The sequence below is a fragment of the Mytilus edulis genome, chromosome 4 (genome assembly GCF_963676685.1).
Source record: "Mytilus edulis chromosome 4, xbMytEdul2.2, whole genome shotgun sequence".
In the NCBI taxonomy this organism is placed as follows: domain Eukaryota; kingdom Metazoa; phylum Mollusca; class Bivalvia; order Mytilida; family Mytilidae; genus Mytilus; species Mytilus edulis.
Genome location: NC_092347.1, coordinates 89,737,097 through 89,760,508, shown reverse-complemented (window position 1 = coordinate 89,760,508; position 23,412 = coordinate 89,737,097). Strand labels below are relative to the sequence as shown.

General features: G+C 32.6%; 2 protein-coding genes across 2 annotated transcripts in view; one reads left to right on the top strand and one right to left on the bottom strand.

Annotated features, from left to right (window-relative positions):
* LOC139520958 (uncharacterized) overlaps positions 1-21,615 on the top strand; it is a 35,720-nt gene extending 14,105 nt beyond the window's left edge. Inside the window, exons 2-7 of the mRNA XM_071314068.1 lie at positions 9,942-10,177; positions 11,243-11,446; positions 12,394-12,527; positions 15,677-15,831; positions 17,046-17,163; positions 20,745-21,615. Of these exons, the coding sequence (XP_071170169.1) occupies positions 9,982-10,177; positions 11,243-11,446; positions 12,394-12,527; positions 15,677-15,831; positions 17,046-17,163; positions 20,745-20,993 (1,056 nt within the window). The 5' untranslated portion in view covers positions 9,942-9,981 and the 3' untranslated portion in view covers positions 20,994-21,615. The remainder of the gene's footprint in view (positions 1-9,941; positions 10,178-11,242; positions 11,447-12,393; positions 12,528-15,676; positions 15,832-17,045; positions 17,164-20,744) is intronic.
* On the bottom strand, positions 5,130-6,188 carry LOC139521597 (uncharacterized). The gene has a single exon (XM_071315075.1). The coding sequence runs from the start codon at positions 6,186-6,188 to the stop codon at positions 5,130-5,132; it is 1,059 nt and encodes a 352-aa protein (XP_071171176.1).
* Positions 21,616-23,412: the final 1,797 nt, after the last annotated feature.

The window sequence follows — 23,412 nt, the reverse complement described above, 5'->3', positions numbered from 1 at the left end:
GAATGGTCGTTAAAAATACCAGCAATATTTAAAAAATCAAAACCTTTATTGACATACTTTATTTTAATAAAATGTTTTTTATGATCTTCAGGACGATCAATTTTAGGAAACAGTTTAGAATAACAATATGCCATTATAATTTGAACGATTTCATACTGAGGACTGCTATATGAAATTGTGTTGCAATCCTCTAAAATTTTATTTAACTTATTAATCGGTAATGAACAGAGCTTTGTTAACAGATAATGTCTGCCGTTGTTTTTTGAAATAGAAATTAGGTCTGAAATATTGGTATGATTGGTCCGAAATTTTCTTTGATTGCGATTTTTTCTACGACCATGAGAACGTTTTTTTCTAACAGTTTTAGAAACAATATCCAAAATGTTAACAGAATCGGTTCTTGATATATTGCCAATTCCCATGATATTATCATTAAGACGGAGAGGGTAGACTGTCTGTAATTTTTTAATCCAATTTAATTCAATTATTTTCCACGATCGTACAAACTTTGAATGAGATTCACCAGGCTGCTTATTTACTACTTCCAAAGGTTGAACTGCTAAATATTTAATAGGATGATTGTGCTTCTTAAGGTGTTGATAAATGATTCTTTTGAATTTATTGGGTCTTTTAAAACGATACAGATGTTCTTGAGTGCGTTTAGATAAATACCGTCCAGTTTCACCTACGTACTGAATACCGCATCCCAGTTTGTTTCATGTGAGTAAATAAATAAGACTGTTTGTTTTTCAAGTTATATCAGTTTCAAATTTTAAAGAAAATGTGCTACCATTAAATGTGGACCTTACCGTATTGTTGGTGGAAAGACGGGGACATGAAAGTCATTTTTTGGCATGACACTTATCGATAGAAGGGTACCTTAGATTTTTATTAGCGATGGTCGTATTTTTAGATAAGCGATTTTGAAGATTGAGACGTGTAGATACCCTTTGAACAAGTTTAGTATTACAAATGTTTCAATAATACAATAAACTTTATCTGAAAAAAAACCAATGATGGTTATACATGACAATGTATTAGTTTAAAGGCTATATATAGATGTTAAAATTGAATATTGATACCAAAGTTAATTTTCATCGCTTATAACATTTTTGTATGTAGGCTTATGGTGACATTTACTTCCACACGGTAAGATAACTTTTTTCGCATGTGCACGTCATGGTTGTGCACGATTTTTTTCAGTTACACCTTTTGTTTGCAAGTGAAAAAATAGCCTTTGCAGCTGCGTGCAGTGATGCCGAGGTTTTGGGTCATTCCGATGTGTCTATAGTGTTTCTGAAGCTCTATTTTTCAAATATCGTAATATGACTACAGTACACCATATTCACAAAACAAGTCAACTTAAATAAAATATTTTCCTTGCCAGTGACTCCTTGTGTAACAGTTTATTGAGAAATTTTTGGAAGTTATCTTTTCAAGTCAACATATTGCTATTCACTCGTAATAACAAATCGGTATTGGACATCGGTATAAAATGTGTTTGTTATAGTTTTCACTAGGTAGTAAAATTAACTATGTGAAACTTCTTATTTTTATTTAGTTAATGTCTTTATTATAATAGATAATAAAATTACCTATATGATAGCGTATTTTTAATGAACGGTCATACCATATGGAGAGTTTAGAAGTATTCAAAGTAAACTGTAACAAAGTTTTAATTATTCCGACCATATGAGTATATACCCATATGATCATGACCATACGGGTATGTTCAAAATACTCATATGGTTCGGAACATATACATAAACCAATAAACAAACAGCAACTATATGAAATATAAACCAACTAAAGTCACTTGTCATGTACACTAAAATATTTAATTTACACAGTTCAGTGTTTGTATTTATTTCTTCTGAAAATAGGCGCATTCGATTGATTATATTAAGTGGTAAATATCCATTGATTCGATTCATAAAATTTATATGTAATTTATTTTTATATCTTCATGCTAAAATAATAATTGGTTAAAGTCAGATTTATGTAATGTTCATTCATGTGTATATTTATGTATATATTGGAGAAGACATTACTAAGTTGAAAAACTTGTGTCTAATCCATTTGTCTTTTTTATGCCCCACCTACGATAGTAGAGGGGCATTATGTTTTCTGGTCTGTGGCTCCGTTAGTCCGTGCGTCCGTCCGTTCAGGTTAAAGTTTTTGGTCAAGATAGTTTTTGATGAAGCTGAAGTCCAATCAACTTGAAACTTAGTAGACTTTTTGCTTATGATATGATCTTTCTAATTTTAAAGCCAAATTAGACTTTTGACCCCAATTTCAGGGTCCACTGAACATAGAAAATGAAAGTGGGTCCGTTCAGGTTAAAGTTTTTGGTCAAGGTAGTTTTTGGTGAAGCTGAAGTCCAATCAACTTGAAACTTAGTAAACTTGTTGCTTATGATATAATCTTTTTAATTTTGAAGCCAAATTAGACTTTTGACCCCAATTTCACGGTCCATTAAACATAGAAATAAAAGTGGGAGTTTCAGGTTAAAGTTTTTGGTCAAGGTAGTTTTTGATAAAATTGAAGTCCAATCAACTTGAAACTTAGAACATATGTTCCCTATAGTATAATCTTTCTAATTTTAATGCCAAATTAGATTATTACCCAATTTCACGGTCCATGGAACATGGAAAAGGATAGTGTGAGTGGGGCATCCGTGTACTTTGGACACATTCTTGTTTGGAACAATAAAATATGTTTAAACTAACTTAAAGTCCAGATTAACAATCTATTACAATGTATATATATCCATTACACTTTTTGACAACTATCTTACTTTGACCTAAAGAAGATGTACTATGAACTATCCATCCAACCCCTAATGTTGTTCGTGTATGCAACTAATAATCTTGTCTTATATCTAATTAAGTCTTGGCCCATAACACTTAATCAGCTATTTAGGGCTGTATAATGACCCAGTGTAAAACAATTAAAGAGAGAGAGACTGCTGCTTGATACATGTATATAAAAAAAACAATACACGAAAAAGAAAAGATACTCTGAGCAACAGAGGAAAACCATTGTCTGAACCACATTGATGTTACAAGATCGGACTTTATTGTGTTATACCATCACACATTAGTGTATTACATGTATTACATGTATCTGCTCAAACTTTAATGTCTGACAAAATCCATTTAGTGTATATAAAAAAAAGATGTAGTTTGATTGCCAATGAGACAACGCTCCACAACCTTAAGAGATCAGATGACAATGAAATTAACAACTACAGGTCACCATACAGCTTTAAACAATTAACAAAGACAATATACTTCTAAGACCCTGAAATGACAAAGGTAAATCAATTCAAATGAGAAAACTAACAGCATAATTTACGTACAAAAAATTATGTAGCCCATTTCAATTTAGTGTGACCAGCGCACTTGAGAATACCATTTATTTTTGAGTCTTACACACATGTACCTGGTATATATGTAAAGACAAGAGTGCACATACTTATATTTCTAGCCTGCTTAACTTATAAGAATTTGTTCACTTTTCAATGGAAAAACCTTTAGGATTTGTTCTGATTAATTTTTTTCTTCTATCTTTCAGAGATACCCACATCAGTTTCTTTTTGTTTTTGTTTTGTAACATGCTAATAAGATGTATTGCACAGGATAATGCACAGTAGCGCTTATTCCTACCCTGTTTGACAAAATACTTTTCTTTACAAAAGTTATCTCCCCTTACACTGTTTTTCTTTGTATTACTACCCCTTAACATCCATAAAAGAAGCTGACAAATTCATTTTTCCAAATTGCTTGTTATTTCATGTATAACCTCTAGATGTTCTGTTCTCAGGTCAAAGTGGGTTTAATTCAAAGTCTTAAATTCTTGAGATTCTTTAATATGTTAAACCTTTTATATTGGACTTTAGTAACGTCCTGTTTTCAAATTGTTCAACATTGAGTTCCAATAGGTCCTAAAATGAACTTTTGTTGATGTCATTAAAAAATATTGGGTTCTTTGATCTGATGATTCTTAACATGTAATTTACATGTTTGATTCTAGACACTGTTTTCTAATTGGTCCAAATCAGTCTCAAAATTAAACTTTTGTTTGATCTCAACAAGATTTCATAAATGGGGTATTTTGACATGCTGAATCTAATATCATGAACATTGCTAACCCTGTTTATAATGCTGATCAAAATCAAAATTCAGATCTGTATCAGCTTGAATGTTGTGTTTAAATTTGCCCTAACTGTTCAAGGTATGACATCTGCAGTTCTATCAAGCTGCACCCTATGGGGAAAATTTTTACTTTTGTTGTTCATTTTTTTTTTTTATCTCACATAACATTCAACAATAGTCACCTTCGCAACACTCAAAAATGGAGTTCCTGACAATTGACAGCCCAATTCTTGTACATAAATGAAAATGATGAAACAAAACTCAAGTTAATAATTTTAGCCAACAGATTTAATTGTTTTATATATATATAAATTATATTTTGTACAAATTATATATTTATGATGATTTACACACGTCACTATAATAAACAATTTGCTTACTTACTTACTTACTTATACATGATATAAATGTTATTGGAATGTTTGAATAGCCTGAAGAGGTCAGTGAATATATATGTTGGAGTCCTTCGCACTGCTGACTGTTCGTCTTCTACATCATATAAAGAGTTAGTTGCTGGAGTAGATCCAAATAGTGTATTGTGTGGAAATGTGTTATCAGCTCACCTTAACATTATGGAATTTATTTTTTTTCAAATGATTCTTGGTTACATTAACACACTGAAATGGTCAATTCATATAGCTTGGTCTCCAATGTGATACCTGTTAAACTTCTACATCCTATATAAAGTTGTCCTGTCGGAGTAAACGCAAGAGACAATGGATAGATTGATTTTATGTTTATGTCCCTTGTTTTACAAGAGAACCACGAATTCAAATTTTCTAAAGGAATGTATGCATACCACAAAATCAAATATCCAGGAGTATGCAAATTTTTCTCAAACTACAAAAATTGTTACCCACGAAATAAATGAATCCACATTAGTAAATATATGACCTGTCTAAACCCTAACTATAAACATTAAACTGATCAAAGATAACTTAATGCAAAATTTAAAGAGTTTGTTTCACATTATTAACATCCTGATATGGTCATTTCATATATCTTGGGCTCCTTAGTTGTACTGCTCTTTAAACTACTACATCCTATGTATAGCTGTCCTGATGGAAAGAATGCAAGAGACAATGGGAACATTATGTTTATGTCACTTATTTTATAACATGTCATGAGCAGACCAGCATTGTTCAGGATATGAAGTGTATCAGTATTCATATCAGCTACAATAACATTGTCTCTTGGTGTTGTCACTATGTCTGTTGGATAGAATGATCTGTCCTTGTTGATATCTTTGTCTCCTGTATAGATATTGATGACATCACCATCCTGTCCTAACACTACTACTCTGCATCTGTCACCACTTACTTTATCCACCACATGAATATTCCCATTACTGGTGCTAGTTATTCTCCTGGGATAGGTAAATATAGGTTGTTTATGTTGATCATGTTCATACACTCTCTCATGGTCTCCATTCTGATTCATCAGTATTACAACCCTTCTTCCTGGTTTAGGGTAGTCACTATTAACACCTACTACTAGAACTTTATTGTCACTGGTGATATGAACTCCTGTAGGAATGAATGTTGACACATTATATACTGAGTCTGTTAGTGTACCTGTATTACTGATTTGTTTTAGTCTTGATTCCCCTGTAGCTATAAGTAGATTATTTGATTGTGTAACAGCTATACATGTACCATAGACTGGGATATTAAAGCTAGATAGTATGTTCAGTTTGGTTCCTCCAGGTTTTACTGTCTGTAATACTTTATCTATGTGACTACTTATCCACATTGAATCATCATCACAATAAGACATATAACCTACTTCAAGTAGTTCAGTATGATATTGTTTATTGATGCTAAGTTCTACAACAGTCAGTTGTCCCACATCTTTGATGTTTACTACCTGATGATCCTTGGCATTTTGGAATTCTGGATGAACCTTTTCTTTGCAGTGATTGCACAATAATTTACTACAGTCTATACACTTCCACTTTATTGGACGTTCAGTTTCACACACTCCACATTTAGCTAGGGCTTGACTTCTTATAATAGACTGAGAGAACGCCATTTTAGATAAATAAATATGACAGATTTTATTTCTGCTTGATACATGTTATATCTATATTTGATATATACTATCTTGATAAGTCATATGATTTGGTTGGTCATGGGTTGAAAGTCAAGGTTGTTAAATACACAGAAAGATACAAACCTGATTACTATATATATATATATATAAAAGCAGTTTCATTTGATTAAAAGTATGTGATGATATGTCTTCATTCATATAAAAAAAAATAATTATTGATTACTTTGACCTGGGGAACTTTTAAATTCATATTTTATTTTAGTAAAATTGAGTTACAAAAATACTCAAAATTACAAAAGCTGGTTCAGAACCACAGGCAATTGTCTCATAAAAAATGTCCTCTATACCTGTGTTATATTAAGGTATAAATAAGGATGGTATTTTTCTGAGACAAGTGCCTGTGGATTGAACTATGATAATAGACACAAGTACAATGCATTAAAAAGTTATGTTTACTAGTATATTTAATGCAGTGATGGATTTTACACTGTAAATTTTGTAATACCAGGTGTTGTACTCATTTACTGGGGATATGATGGGTAGGGGAGATGATACTGCAATCACTTCTTTCTGAAATTGTGTTTAATATATAGAATAACAACATAAAATTCAAAAAAAGAATGCTGTAAACAATTCCTAGATACTAGTTTTATGCTGGTACAGTGTTTTAAGCATGATGTTTTTAAAATGCATGCATGCTCATTAAATATACATGTCCTGTTATCTTCCTTATACATACATGACATAAAATTTGATTATCTAGAATCAATATTTAGATTTATGTTGTTGTTTTCTCATTTGAATTATTTTTCATATACATGTATCATTTTGGGTTTCATATCGCTGACTATGACATTGCTCATTGATAAAGGGTGTACGGTGACCTATAGATTTAAATTTCTGTGTCATTCAGTGTCTTGATGAGGGTTTTCTCACTATTGGCAATCATATATACCAAATTTTGTTTGTATGCCCCACCTAAAACAGTAGAGGGGCATTATGTTTTCTGGTCTATGTGTCCATTTGTTCGTCCTTTCGTCCATTAGTCCGTCTGTCTTTCCCACTTCAGGTTAAAGTTTTTGATCAAGGTAGTTTTCGATGAAGTTGAAGTCCAATCAACTTCAAATTTAGTACACATGTTCCCTATGATATGATCTTGCTAATTTTAATGCCAAATTAGAGTTTTTACGGTTTTTCACGGTCTACTGAACATAGAAAATGGAAGTGCGATTGGGGCATCTGTGTACTGGGAACATAATCTTGTTTATATCTATTACATTCCCTTTGATAAAATCATTGTTTAAAAATCAGTTAAAAGGCAGATTTGACTACATGCAGTGAATAGTCTATGTAGATGTTGTAGGTTGTAGGAGTTAAATGTACATAAACAAGATATTAAGAACTGGATTTTATTATGAATATCTAAGGCAGTTACATATTAAACAAAGATGGTTACAATACTATTATGAACTAATCTATTTACCTATTAATGACCGACCGTGCGAGGGCTGAAAAGCCAGTCAAGGTCGTTAAACACTTCCATCATCATCCTATTAATGTGACAAAACTAAAAAAATGCTCATTTAAAAACATGATTTTTAGCAGCCTTTGTGGACCATATGATTTTCAATGAGGAGGGGGGATTATTTGCTGAAAGACTATTCATTTGACATTTTTATGCCCCACCTACAATAGTAGAGGGGCATTGTGTTTTCTGGTCTGTGCCTCCGTTCGTCCGTTCGTTTGTTCGTCCCGCTTCAGGTTAAAGTTTTTGGTCAAGGTAGTTTTTGATGAAGCTGAAGTCCAATCAACTTGAAACTTAGTACACTGGTTGCTTATGATATGATCTTTCTAATTTTAAAGCCAAATTAGACTTTTGACCCCAATTTCACGGTCCACTGAACATAGAAATGAAAGTGCGAGTTTCAGGTTAAAGTTTTTGGTCAAGGTAGTTTTTGATGAAGCTGAAGTCCAAACAACTTGAAACTTAGTACACTTGTTGCTTATGATATGATCTTTCTAATTTTAAAGCCAAATTAGACTTTTGACCTCAATTTCATGGTCCACTGAACATAGAAATGAAAGTGTGAGTTTCAGGTTAAAGTTTTTGGTCAAGGTAGTTTTTTATGAAACTGAAGTCCACAATCAACTTGAAACTTAGTACATGTACACTTGTTGCTTATGATATGATCTTTCTAATTTTAAAGCCAAATTAGACTTTTGACCCCAATTTCACGGTCCACTGAACATAGAAATGAAAGTGCGAGTTTCAGGTTAAAGTTTTTGGTCAAGGTAGTTTTTGATGAAGCTGAAGTCCAATCGACTTGAAACTTAGTACACTTGTTGCTTATGATATGATCTTTCTAATTTTAAAGCCAAATTAGACTTTTGACCCCAATTTCATGGTCCACTGAACATAGAAATGAAAGTGCCAGTTTCAGGTTAAAGTTTTTGGTCAAGGTAGTTTTTGATGAAGCTGAAGTCCAATCAACTTGAAACTTAGTACACTTGTTGCTTATGATATGATCTTTCTAATTTTAAAGCCAAATTAGACTTTTGACCCCAATTTCATGGTCTACTGAACATAGAAAATGAAAGTGAGAGTTTCGGGTTAAAGTTTTTGGTCAAGGTAGTTTTTGATGAAGTTGAAGACCAAACAACTTGAAACTTAGTACACATGTTCCATATGGTATGATCTTTCTAAATTTATTGCAAATTCAGATTTTTTATGCCCCACCTACGATAGTAGAGGGGCATTATGTTTTCTGGTCTGTGCCTCCGTAGGTTCGTCCGTTTGTTCGTTCGATCGTCCCGCTTCAGGTTAAAGTTTTTGGTCGAGGTAGTTTTTGATGAAGTTGAAGTCCAATCAATTTGAAAATTAGTACACATGTTCCCTATGATATGATCTTTCTAATTTTAATGTCAAATTAAAGTATCGATCCCAATTTCATGGTCCACTGAACAAAGAAAAAGATAGTGTGAAGCTCAGGTTAAAGATTTTGGTCAAGGTAGTTTTTGATGAAGTTGAAGTCCAATCAACTTGAAAATTAGTACACATGTTAACTATGATATGATCTTTCTAATTTTAATGCCAAATTAAAGTATTGACCCCAATTTCACGGTCCAGTGAACATGTAAAATGATAGTGCGAGTGGGGCATCCGTGTACTATGGACACATTCTTGTTTATCCAATTTCACGGTCCATTGGACATGGAAATTGATAGTGCGAGTGGGGCATCCGTGTACTTAGGACTCATTCTTGTTATCTAATATATCTGTTTGTTTTGTTCACACTTATATAATGAAATTTGATGTGACTGTCATACAAGTAAGAGGTTTAGCTAGCTATAAAATCAGGTTTAATCCACTTTTTCTGCATGAGAAATGCCTGTTACAAGTCAGGATTATGACAGTTGTTATCCATTTGTTTGATGTGTTTGACCTTTTGATTTTGCAATTTGACAAACTTTCCATTTTGAGTTTTCTTCTGAATTCAGAATTCTTTTTATTTTACTTTTAACAGTAGACCACTGGAAAGCTCTCGCTCTGATCTCTGCAATGCAAACAAAGGCATTTAGATTGGATCAAACTGTAAAGATTTACAACTATATAAATCATTCAAGTTGAAACAGTTGCCTGATCTTTGCCATTGTTTGCTAAGCCAATAAGTGAAACCGGTGAAACATTTGAGCTTTTGCACTTTTGATTTATTTTCCTATTGACCTTTTTAGGTACCAAATTCCAACTGAATATACATGTTTGTGACACAACATGGCAGCTAGGAGAAAGGAATCTACAAGTGATGTGAAAGAACGTCCATCATTGGGTACACCAACTGTAATGTCTACACCCTCTCGTAGTGGTCTGTATCACCTTAGAGAAAGGTTGGAGCGACAGATAGAAAACAGCCAAGGAAAACTAGAAAAACAGATCAGTCCAACACTAGAAAAACTTAAAATGACCCCAGGTAAGAGATTTATCCCTGACATAATGTGGATTCATTTATTTTCATGGATTTCAATTTTCGTGGATTGATGAAAGCTTGCATATTCATAGATATTTGATTTCGTGGTTTTGCCAATCTTTGTATACAAAGCTTATTGAATTCAGAAATATTATATTCTTTGAACATTTGAATTTGTGGTTCACCTGTACCCAAGAAACCCATGAAAATTGGTATCCAAAAAATAATAATGAATCCACAGTACTGGAAAAACCAACCAATCGTAGACATGGGTAAGGGAAGAACACACCCAAAAACAGAAAACAAATTAGTCCAATATTGGAAAACCTTAAATTTCCAAGGTGAGAGATGTACAGGCTTATAAGAGAATTTTTTTAAATAAAAATGAACTGATGTTAATAAATTTCATCTTTCATGTCTTTAGGACAGTTAAGTTTTCAGTTTGCCACTTTTTAACTTTGTGTTTAACTCCCAACTAGTTGGCTTTTTTGAGTCTGAAAGGCCAATAAAATAATACATGTGTTTTCTCTAACCCTACCTATCCTTTTTTTAGTGCCTTTACCCTAACATTTTTTATACCAATTTTGACCAGCTAAAACATGTTTGTTAAATAAAATGATATGACCTGTCCTTTTTATTACAGCACATTGAAAAAACATGTAATATCTTTTTTGGTCTAAGTAAAGATTAAGGTTTCAATTAATGTACTCTATGTATAACTGGTAAATGATTAAGCCAGGGATTTCTTCATTACAATTTGTTTAAAACCTTAAAGTCTTATCATTGCTCATCATCATTGATGCAAATATTTAGTTTGGCAGTTTGTCTGTTCCTGTCATAAAAGTATTAGGGCCCCATGACTAGAAAGCAGTGTGTAGGGAAGACTTCCTCTTTAATCCCTTGATGTGAATAAAGTGTTGGTTTTTTCTCTCAATACAATACATGCAATAAAACCATGCTGTAACATTTAGAAATAATCTTGATTTTTTTTTTTACTTGGAAGCTTTTTGACCATTAAAAGAACTTTGATTGAATAAAAAGATCATGAAATGTTGTTCTCTATTTTAGGTCGTGTGTTAAAAGATAGGGAGTTGTTGGCTAGCAAACATAGCAGTGTAAGACAGAAAGCAGACAAGTTAAATGTTGGGGGAGGAGTGTGTTTATGGCCTGGGATGGATGACATGAGATTATCACGGAGAGAGATCGTAGAAATTCTATTTGTAACTGTTTTCCTATTGGCAGCTGTTGTTATAGCCTTTAATAAACTTCATGGTATGAGTTAATTTATATTTGAATTCAAGATGTTTTCTTTATAGTTTCTTATTTAGTAGATGTATAATCACAATATTTAGTATAAGTATACATCAATGATAGATCAACCCAACACCAATAATATCCAAAATATGTATAGAAGGCATCTTGCAGTCTTCAACAATAGACATGTGTCTTCACATTAGTCCAGCTCTAAATTGTCCCTATCCTATAAATAAGAAGCAATCAATAATATACCATCAACACCAAATTCTCCAAATTACAAAAGGTAGGAAGATATGACATAAGTCAACAAATGACAAGGCTAATATGTGGTGGGGGTTAATAAGGATTTGAAATTGTATGGCTAATGTATAGATGGAAGAAGATTTTGCAATTCTCTTTTCATATATATTGAATATTAAAAATATGGATACCCTATACAAATGACCTACACATGTATTAAAAGCTTTATTACACTATTTCCTGAAGAAGTTATAATAGATTTGACAAATATCTGATGCATTAACCACTGTAATTTTATGCATATCAAAACATCTTACTTTTAATTCAACAGTTTTAGAAAAAAAAATTGATATAATAACATTGTTAATCAGAATTTCTCACCCTTATCATATTATGAAGCCTTGAAAAAAGTAAAATCACAAAAATACTAAACTCATAGGAAAATTCAAAAAGGAAAGTCCCTTATCAAATGGCATAATCGAAAGTTCAAACACATCAAATGAATGGACAACAATTGTCATATTTCTGACTTGGTACAGGCATTTTCTAATGCAGAAAATGAAATACCAACTCATCCCTTCCTCGTAGTAGATAGTAAATCCTCCTTCCTGAGGAAAAATCTCTCAACAATTGCAAATAGATCAACATTGCATATTTATACATGTAAGACTTCTTTTAACTAATCATTTTCTAAACATAAATGTGAATGTTTGTATTCACAGGATCAACAATTGAAGAATTGTATAAATATCACAATGTACTAAAAGATTTCCATGGCAACCATTACATATCAGTGAGTCAGTCATCTTTAGACAGTGGTTTACAAAGATGGCACAAAGAATATAGAAAACTTATTGTAAGTAATTAAATGAAGAATGTGGCATCAATTTCATGGTTCATTTTCTTTTTTTTCAAAATACAAGGTATTTTTTTATGTGAATCTTATATGAGGGTGGTAAGGGGTTATTTTCGTGCAACGTTTTAGCCTTTTTTTTAGTTCACCTGGCCCAAAGGGCCAAGTGAGCTTTTCTCATCACTTGACGTCCATGTCCGTCGTCGTCGTTAACTTTTACAAAAATCTTCTCCTCTGAAACTACTGGGCCAAATTAATCCAAACTTTGCCACAATCATCTTTGGGGTATCTAGTTTAAAAAATGTGTGACGTGACATGGCCAACCAACCAAGATGGCTGCCACCGCTAAAAATAGAACATAGGGGTAAAATGTAGTTTTTGGCTTATAACTCAAAAACAAAAGCATTTAGAGCAAATCTGATGCTTTTAAATTGTTTATCAGGTGAAGATCTATCTGCCCTGCAATTTTCAGATGGATCGGACAACCTGTTGTTAGGTTGTTGCTCCTGAATTGGTTATTTTAAGGAAATTTTGCCGTTTTTTGTTATTATCTTGAATATTATTATAGATAGAGATAAACTGTAAACAGCAATAATGTACAGCAAAGTAAGACCTAAAAATAAGTCAACATGACCAAAATGGTCAATTGACCCCCTAAGGAGTTATTGTCCTTTATAGTCAATTTATAACAATTTTCATAAAATTTGTAAATTTACAGTAACATTTTCCACTGAAACTACTAGGCCAAGTTCTTTATAGATAGAAATAATTGTAAGCAGCAAGAATGTTCAGTAAAGTAAGATGTACAAACACATAACCATCACCAAAACACAATTTTGTCATGAATCCATCTGCGTCCTTTTGTTTAATATTCACATAGACCAAGGTGAGCGACACAGGCACTTTAGAGCCTCTAGTTTCACATGTTTCCATGTTTTGGTGTTTTATTTCTCGTATTCTCGTGTTTGGTTCCATGTGTGTGCTTCATGCTTCCCCTCATTTATTTTCCATGTTTCGTGTCGGTGCGCTTAATTTCTCGTGCTTGCATTATTCCACATTTGATTAAAAAGTAAATTGGAACTAATTTAAAGTCAGTGTGTTTTCTGAAACTTGTATAATCTTTTAGAAATTGATCTATATTGTAACCATTCTACTTTCTATTGTATATGTATTCTATGTAATAAAGTCCATCTTCATGTCCATTAATAATGGCTACATGATCTCCAAGAACGGCTGAGTAATAACTTCTAGTACTTTTTTCCTTAATATTTACAATTTTATTTCTCATGCTTTTAATTTCCCGATTTTTATAGGCCCGTCAAAATTTTTACGGGACGTATTATGGTATACAAATGTCCTGTGTCCATCCGGCCGTCTGTCCGGCCGTCTGTCTGTCTGGCTGTCCGGCGTAAACATGTCGCACTGTAACTTGAGAACAACTTATCCAAATTTCATGAAACTTAACATAGTTGTTTCTTATGATGGTCAAATGATCTGTATACTTTTTGGTGAAAATAAGATTAAAACTTCTTGAGTTACGGCACTTTGTAACTAAAACAGGGTCGTGTTTTTTTCACATGTCGCACCGTTTCTCAAAAACGATTCTTGATTATGGCTTAAAACTTTAAACACTTCTTAGTTATATTAATCTTAATATCTGTATACTTTTTGGTGATGATTCAAAATTTCATTTTTGAGTTATTGAGTATTTTGTAAAAAAGGGGGAGGGGTTTTTTACATGTTGCACCATATCTCAAAAATTATTCATGATTATTGCTTAAAACTTTACACATGTCTTTGTTATATTAATCTAAAGATCTGTTTACTTTTTGGTGATGATTCAAGATTTTATTTTTGAGTTATTGAGTATTTTGTAAAAAAGGGGGAGGGTTTTTTTACACGTCACGCCGTATCTCAAAAATAATTTATGATTATTGCTTAAAACTTTACACACTTCTTTGTTATATTAATTTTAAGATCTGTATACTTTTTGGTTTTGATTCAAAATTTTATTTAAGTGATATTTAGTTTTTTGAAAAAAAAAAAACAGGGTTGGGGGTTTCACAGGTCCCGCCGTGTCTCAAAAACAATATATGGTTATTGCTTAAAACTTTCTCAGAAACTATTTATGATTATTGCATAAAACTTCCACACAAGACGTCGGGCGTATCATGCGCTCATAGCGCAGCTGTTTATTATTTTTCGTGCTATGTTTTTGTGATTTTTATTTCAAGTGTTTCCCTGTTCATCAGTACCCCCTTTACCACCCTCTTATATGATATCTCTTCTAAAATTAACCACAATATTCATCAATATATGAAATACCCCAAAGGTACCGACCTTGATTTCATGGGTCAATGATCATGGTTAAAATTAAGGTTGAATTAATGATGTTAGTTCTTACAGTATTACAGGATACACTTTTAGATTTTAATAATTTCATGGCCTCTGTGGCCGCCCAGTTGTAGAGATTGTATGTACATTAAGGTTTGGAGAAATCAGTGACTATCTATGAAATAGACCTTCATGATTTCTAAAATGCCCAATAAAAAAAACCCATTATTGTTAATAAGACAAACTCCTGATGGGGTCAATTGTTTTCAAATCAAAGGACATTCATAATGAGCTAGGTTGTGGAAGTGTTTATGATGGTAAAAACATGTCTCCTGTGCATGTTTTTTATGTGCAACCATTGTTCAAACAGGGTCCTAGTCTGCTTCTTTTGTTTTACATAAGGAAAAAATTGTGTATTTTCAGAACTTTATATCTTTTTGGGAATAAAGGTTCTAGGACCATTTGAGGAATTGCATAAATGTTTTAATGGGTATAGATTCCAATTTGGTGGGTTTTTTTTTTTTTGGGGGGGGGGGGGTTGCAATTTTTTGTCAATTGTTGTTTTTAGAGGAGCAGTTTATTTTTTTTAAATTGTATAATACATAATTACATAACTTGTTTTTTTTAGTATGATGAAACTTGTTACATTGTTAGATTGTTATTTTCAGCTGTGAATGTTCTGTTGTTTTGTTATTTTGCAGAGTGATTGCCCTTTGAACATTGAAATTTATATTCTTTTTAAACCATATTTAGATTTTCAAAACATCACATAAAAAATAAAGAGGAGATGTTAAATTATTAATTCCATTCCATTACAGCAGCAGATTCACTCGTCTTTTGACATGAGTCGTGTTCCTCTGATGTATGTGATGTATATGTTGGTTTATTGTGGAGGGATGGGATTTCTTATCTACTTTCTGGTAGACAATATGTTTGCCAAAAGTAAATTGTCACCTAACAGAATTAAACAATGGTAAGTTTAGTATACTATTATGCCCCACCTACGATAGTAGAGGGGCATTATGTTTTCTGGTCTGTGGCTCTGTTTGTTCGTTTCGTCCGTCCATTCGTTTGTTCGTCCGCAGGTTAAAGTTTTTGGTCAAGGTAGTTTTTGGTCAAGGTAGTTTTTGATGAAGCTGAAATCCAATCAACTAGAAACTTAGTACACTTGTTGCTTATGATATGATCTTTCTAATTTTAAAGCCAAATTAGACTTTTGACCCCAATTTCACGGTCAACTGAACATAGAAAATGAAAGTGGGAGTTTCAGGTTAAAGTTTTTGGTCAAGGTAGTTTTTGATGAAGCTGAAGTCCAATCAACTTGAAACTTAGTACACTTGATGCTTATGATATGATCTTTCTAATTTTAAAGCCAAATTAGACTTTTGACCCAATTTCACGGTCCATGGAACATGAAAAATGATAGTGCCAGTGGGGCATCCGTGTACTTTGGACACATTCTTGTTTAAAAAATGTTATCATAATTTGATAAGTTTCTGAAAAAGGGAGTTGTACTGCTATCACCTTGTATGTTAATAATAGCCCTGCTTTTAAAAAGTGGGGGTATACTGTTTCACCTCTGTCTATCCATCAGTCCATCCATCCTTCAGTCTGTCTGTCTCATGAATATTTTTTGGCACTTTTCTCAGGAACGACAATACAGGAATTTCTGAAATTTGGTTTCAGGGTTGATATAAATCAGCTTTACCGTGTGGTGCATTTTCAGATTCATCACTCAACAACTTCCTGTTTACTGATACTTGGATTTTTTTCAGCATGTTGAATGAAAACAAATATGTATTTCATCACAGTTTTCTCAAAAATTACTGACAAGAATAGATAGTCAGTAGATTGACAGTGATGAGTTACAACATCTTAACACTCCTTGAATCCATCCGACACCTACTACCAGTTTACCCTATTTAGCCAACTGTTGCTGAATGACACTCTGTGAATGCAACTCTTATGACACCATAGTTATGTTTAAAAACTAGTCAGATTTATTGTCCTTGTGTTTAATCATTGTCAATTCAGAATACTATAGCAACAATTTTTTTATTGTTTTGTGAGTTCAGCTTTTGAATTTTTTTATTTTTTTTTACTGGTAGAAAAAAGGTACCCACAAAACTTATGAATCAACAGTACTTCATATCTATTTGTATTTATATATTTTTTGTTTAATCTTAGGGTCAGTATATTAGTCGTAATCAGCACATGGACTGGAGCCCTGTTTTATTTTTTGATGGTAGCCTACCTTGTAGAATCAGCAATAGAAAGTAATGTTACCAGACTAGTATATGTTTTAGTAAGTATATCATCTTAGTAAGTTTTTATGTCCATACATTAATATCTTATGTATTTAACAATTTGATGAATTAAACCGACTCTTTGTTATGATTTCTATGGAATTTATCTAATTTAATCTTCTAAAAAATTCTTTTATTATTTCTAAATAAAGTTCTATGATACTAAGAGGCATTTTTAATCAAAATCTAATACAACGGAGTACAAAATAATTAAACTAGAGGCTCTAAAGAGCCTGTGTCGCTCACCTTGGTCTATGTGAATATAAAACAAAGGAAGCAGATGGATTCATGACAAAATGGTGTTTTGGTGATGGTGATGTGTTTGTACATCTTACTTTACTGAACATTCTTGCTACTTACAATTATCTCTATCTATAATGAACTTGGCCCAGTAGTTTCAGTGGAAAATGTTAGTTTAAATTTACAAATTTTATGAAAATTGTTAAAAATTGACTATAAAGGACAATAACTCCTTAGGGGTCAATTGACCATTTCCGTCATGTTGACTTATTTGTAAATCTTACTTTGCTTAACATTATTGATGTTTACAGTTTATCTCTATCTATAATAATATTCAAGATAATAACCAAAAACAGCAAAATTTCCTTAAAATTACCAATTCTGGGGCAGCAACCCAACGACAGGTTGACTGATTTATCTGAAAATTTCAGGGCAGATAGATGTTGACCTGATAAACAATTTTACAACATGTCAGATTTGCTCTAAATGCTTTGGTTTTTGAGTTATAAGCCAAAAACTGCATTTTACCCCTATGTTCTATTTTTAGCCATGGCGGCCATCTTGGTTGGTCAGCCAGGTCATCGGACACAATTTTTTAACTAGATACCCCAATGATGATTGTGGTCAAGTTTGCTTTAATTTGGCCCAGTAGTTTCAGAGGAGAAGATTTTTGTAAAAGATGACTAAGATTTACGAAAAATGGTTAAAAATTGACTATAAAGGGCAATAACTCCTAAAGGGGTCAACAGACAATTTTGGTCCTGTTGACTTATTTGTAGATCTTACTTTACTGAACATTTTTGTTGTTTACAGTTTATCTCTATCTATGATAATATTCAAGATAATAACCAAAAACAGCAAAATTTCCTTAAAATTACCAATTCAGGGGCAGCAACCTATCAACGGGTTGTCCGATTCATCTCAAAATTTCAGGGCAGATAGATCTTGACCTGATTAACCATTATACAACATGTCAGATTTGCTCTAAATGCTTTGGTTTTTGAGTTATAAGCCAAAAACTGCATTTTACCCCTATGTTCTATTTTTAGCCATGGCAGCCATCTTGGTTGGATGGCCAGGTCACCGGACACAATTTTTTAACTAGATACCCCAAAGATGATTGTAGCCAAGTTTGGATTAATTTGGCCCAGTAGTTTCAGAGAAGAAGATTTTTGTAAAAGATTACTAAGATTTACGAAAAATGGTTAAAAATTGACTATAAAGGGCAATAACTCCTAAAGGGGTCAAATGACCATTTCGGTCAAGTTCACTTATTTGTAAATCTTACTTTGCTGAACATTATTGCTGTTTACAGTTTATCTCTATCTATAATAATATTCAAGATAATAACCAAAAACAGCAAAATTTCCTTAAAATTACCAATTTAGGGGCAGCAACCCAACAACGGGTTGTCGGATTCATCTAAAAATTTGAGGGCAGATAGATCTTGACCTGATAAACAATTTTACCGCATGTCAGATTTGCTCTAAATGCTTTGGTTTTTGAGTTATAAGCCAAAAACTGCATTTTACCCCTATGTTCTATTTTTAGCCATGGCGGCCATCTTGGTTGGTTGGCCGGGTCACGCCACACATTTTTTAAACAAGTTACCCCTATGATGATTTTGGCCAAGTTTAGTTTAATTTGGCCCAGTAGTTTCAGAGAAGAAGATTTTTGTAAAAGATTACTAAGATTTACGAAAAAATGGTTAAAAATTGACTATAAAGGGCAATAACTCCTTCAGGGGTCAACTGACCATTTTGGTCAAGCTGACTTATTTGTAAATCTTACTTTGCTGAACATTATTGCTGTTTACAGTTTATCTCTATCTATAATAATATTCAAGATAGTAACCAAAAACAGCAAAATTTCCTTAAAATTACCAATTCAGGGGGAGCAACCCAACAACAGGTTGTCCGATTCATCTGAAAATTTCAGGACAGATAGATCTTGACCTGATAAACAGTTTTACCGCGGGTCAGATTTGCTCTAAATGCTTTGGTTTTTGAGTTATAAGCCAAAAACTGCATTTTACCCCTATGTTCTATTTTTAGCCATGGCGGCCATCTTGGTTGGTTGGCCGGGTCACGCCAAGCATTTTTTAAACTAGATATCCCAAAGATGATTGTGGTCAAGTTTGGATTAATTTGGCCCAGTAGTTTCAGAGGAGAAGATTTTTGTAAAAGATTACTAAGATTTACGAAAAATGGTTAAAAATTGACTATAAAGGTCAATAACTCCTAAAGGGGTCAACTGACCATTTTGGTCATGTTGACTTATTTGTAAATCTTACTTTGCTGAACATTATTGCTGTTTACAGTTTATCTCTATCTATAATAATATTCAAGATAATAGCCAAAAACAGCAAAAATTCCCTAAAATTACCAGTTCAGGGGCAGCAACCCAATAACGGGTTGTCGGATTCATTTGAAAATTTGAGGGCAGATAGATCTTTACCTGATAAACAATTTTACCGCATGTCAGATTTGCTTTAAATGCTTTGGTTTTTGAGTTATAAGCCAAAAACTGCATTTTACCCCTATGTTCTATTTTTAGCCATGGCGGCCATCTTGGTTGGTTGGCGGGGTCACGCCACACATTTTTTAAACTAGATACCCCAATGATGATTGTGGCCAAGTTTGGTTTAATTTGGCCCAGTAGTTTCAGAGGAGAAGATTTTTGTAAAAGTTAACGACGACGGACGCCGGACGCCAAGTGATGGGAAAAAAAAAAAAATAAGAAAATATGGTACGATTGAGAATGATACAACTATTAACCAGAGTAGAAATGACAAAAATGATAGAAATTATGGTTCATGGTAAATCCTTCAACAATGAATAAAGCCGCACTATAGAGTCTGATATGAAAGGCCCCAAAGTCAAAGTAACAATATTTCCAAGAAGAAAAAAACACTTTAAAAAAACAACAAAATTGGAAAAAGTATATAATGAGAAACCCAGGATTTATTAACCTGAGTTGAACTTGTGTGCTCAGGAAGGATAAGTAGTTCCAAATCCTCTAGTTGCTATTGACATGTCGCTCATAACTACTGACATGTTGCTATTAAATGTAGTGATAAATCATAAAAGAGAACATGATTATTACTTATAAGACGTATCCATGGTTATCTGTTACATGGTTTTTATAACAGTCAACAAACTTATGATTTCTTCAGTCAAACTTTCAAAAATATATTTTAATTTGACCATAAAGAGCATTGTTTCAGTAGCTCTTTTGATAGCAGAAATCATCTAAACAGGAAATAGTACCCTAGCTCTAAATGATTACCATATTACTTTGTAAGTCTGCACATTGTTGATGGAAAACATATATTTTACAGGGTGAAGCATTGGAACATAATGCAGATATAACAAAGTTATCTAATATGATTAGTTACTGGAGGACGGTACCGCAGACAGGGACACTGACATTACTTGGACTGGTAACCATCAGAGATGTCATGCACTATATTCAATATTATTTTATACCCATTATGACAATACTGATAACACCAATTGTCAAACTTGTAATGTCTTTGTATTCTGTTTATACATTTTCTAGTGAGCAGTATAACAGACAGGGACACTGACATATTTGGACTGGTACCCATTCATAATCTCTAAGAATAAATAAGGTCTATTTTTTTTAATTTTATAAGGGGTTCTCAAAATGTGTGTGAGGCACATATGTTATTATATTGAGCAGAAAATACTTACTGTTCTGGACCTCCTGAGTTCATCTTGGGGTTCATGTTGGCCAACCAAGTTATACTTGTAATGTTTTGTTATTGTTGGTTGTCTATTAGTTGTGATTATTTTTGGATTTCTTGTTGGATTTGTAAATTTCGATTGCTTTTGGTTTGATCTTCACACTTTCTAGAACTTTTAAAAATATATAATTTATCAAAAAGCATAAGTAAAAGTAGATAATCTGTCGTAAATAGATTTCATCTTATAATTTGATGCAATATGATTTAGATTTTTTTGTGTTTTTCACATAGGTTTGAAATCCAAATTTGGCTATCTTGAGTGTATAAATATACTATTAACAACATGGTGTGGTAGAATCTTTACTTATCAGCTATTGTTTTTATATGTGTTCAAAGTTATTATTGTTTTATATATGTTTAGAAATATATATATGTTAAAATTTTATAGACCCACTATCTTTTGTAATATTTTTAACTATTTAATAAAAGTAATGCGTTTTTACTTTTGTGTTTTTGTAAATCTTTTTGGATACTTTTGAAGAATATGTATTACTCCCCTGAATCTATACTCAAAGTGAACAATTTCCAACCCTATAAACAGTCTGGTTGGAAAAATAAAACTGATATACCGAAATTTAAAAACTGTTGAAGACTGAAATAAAATGCATAACTCTCATACAACAATAAACAAAGCATAAAAATGAAAACTAAAGACTGAGAAACACAACCCCTACAAAACCAGGGAGAATCTGAGGAGATCTTGAAGGGTAGGCGAATCCAGCTCAACATGAAGCACCCATCATGTTACTGATATAAGTATAAATCCGGTGACAAGTCTAAATCGATAATCTCATTTCAAGAGATTTGGTGGAGTGGATTTTAGTATACCCTTTGTCTTCTGTGAAACAGATATTCTTTAAGGGTGAACCAACTTGGATTCTCAAATAACAAGAGGCATTTCACTCTGTCAAAATAGATCCAATGTACTAACTCAAGAAACAAATATAGTACGTCATGTGTCTCTGGTCTACAATCATTCATCCATAATGCCTGTTCAAAGTCAGGAATATGACAGTTGGTTTCTATTCTTCAATTAAAAATGTATGTACAAAGTCAGGAATGTGATAGTTGTTTTCCATTTGTTCCGTTGATTTATATAATCTAACATTTGATTTTGTCAGAATTTTCTGGTCTTCCCCCTTTTTGAATATGTATATGATCGCCTTGGTGATTTATGCACAGCAAGATATGATTACCGTTTTAAACCACCATCATAGTTACTCTATTTTAGTTAATTCAAAAGTTTACAATATTGCTTGGGGATGTTTTTCGACATTTTATGTATATATTTTGGGTTTTTCATCATGCAATCATCATACACTCTTTTTATGTTGCACGAATTTATGTTACATACTATTGAGTACCTGAAAATGCATTTGATAGACATAAGATGTGTATTTGATATTTATTTTTGTGTCCCATATCTTGATTTTTAAACAAACATTAGTTGCAGATCAATTTAGCCTGTTGCCTCTAAAGACGGATTTCGATTAAGTCAGATGAGTGGGAGAGCTGTGTTTACACTTACAAATTTGTCGATTTCTACTAGGCTACAATTCCCTTTTTATACTGCTGATGGCAATGGGTAGATCTGTTGTAGAAGTAGTTGTCAATCGATTTTAAACACCGTTACCCCCTTTCAATATCTTGATGTGAGTTAAAAGAGCTCATTATTGGAGGATTATTTTGACTGTTAAACGCGCATTTCGTCTACACAACACTCATCAGTGAATGTGCTCTACACTGCGTTACTTCATTTATAACTCATCACATATATAGTTTTCTTCAGTATGTAACATATTTATGTGTTTTCTTGAAATGTAATGGACATAAACACTACTTCCGACTCTACTAAATAAAATTCGTCAAACATACCAGGCTTACAATTTTGAACCATTGACGCACGATTCGTCAACATAAGATTAACCACTGGCGCTGCTAAGTTCTGGACTGATGTAGTGGACGAAACATCCATCAACAGTGTCATCGATTTAGTGGTTGGAATATTAAATCGAAGATACCAGGCTCAGTATTATGGACGCCATACGAACATTCGTCAATAAAAGATTCAGCGTTGACGCTATTTAAATTGTACATGTTATTAAACATAATTATAAATAAAATTTCTTCATGAAACGGAGGACTTTTTTTCATTTCGTAAAAAAGCAAAGCAAAAATTCTAATGGACTGTTAATAGTGACATAGGTGGATGTTGTTTTCTTGTCAGGATAATTGTTGT

Coding starts and splice junctions, on each gene's coding strand:
- LOC139521597 (XM_071315075.1), bottom strand. CDS start 6,188: ATGGCGTTCTCTCAGTCTATTATAAGAAGTCAAGCCCTAGCTAAATGT.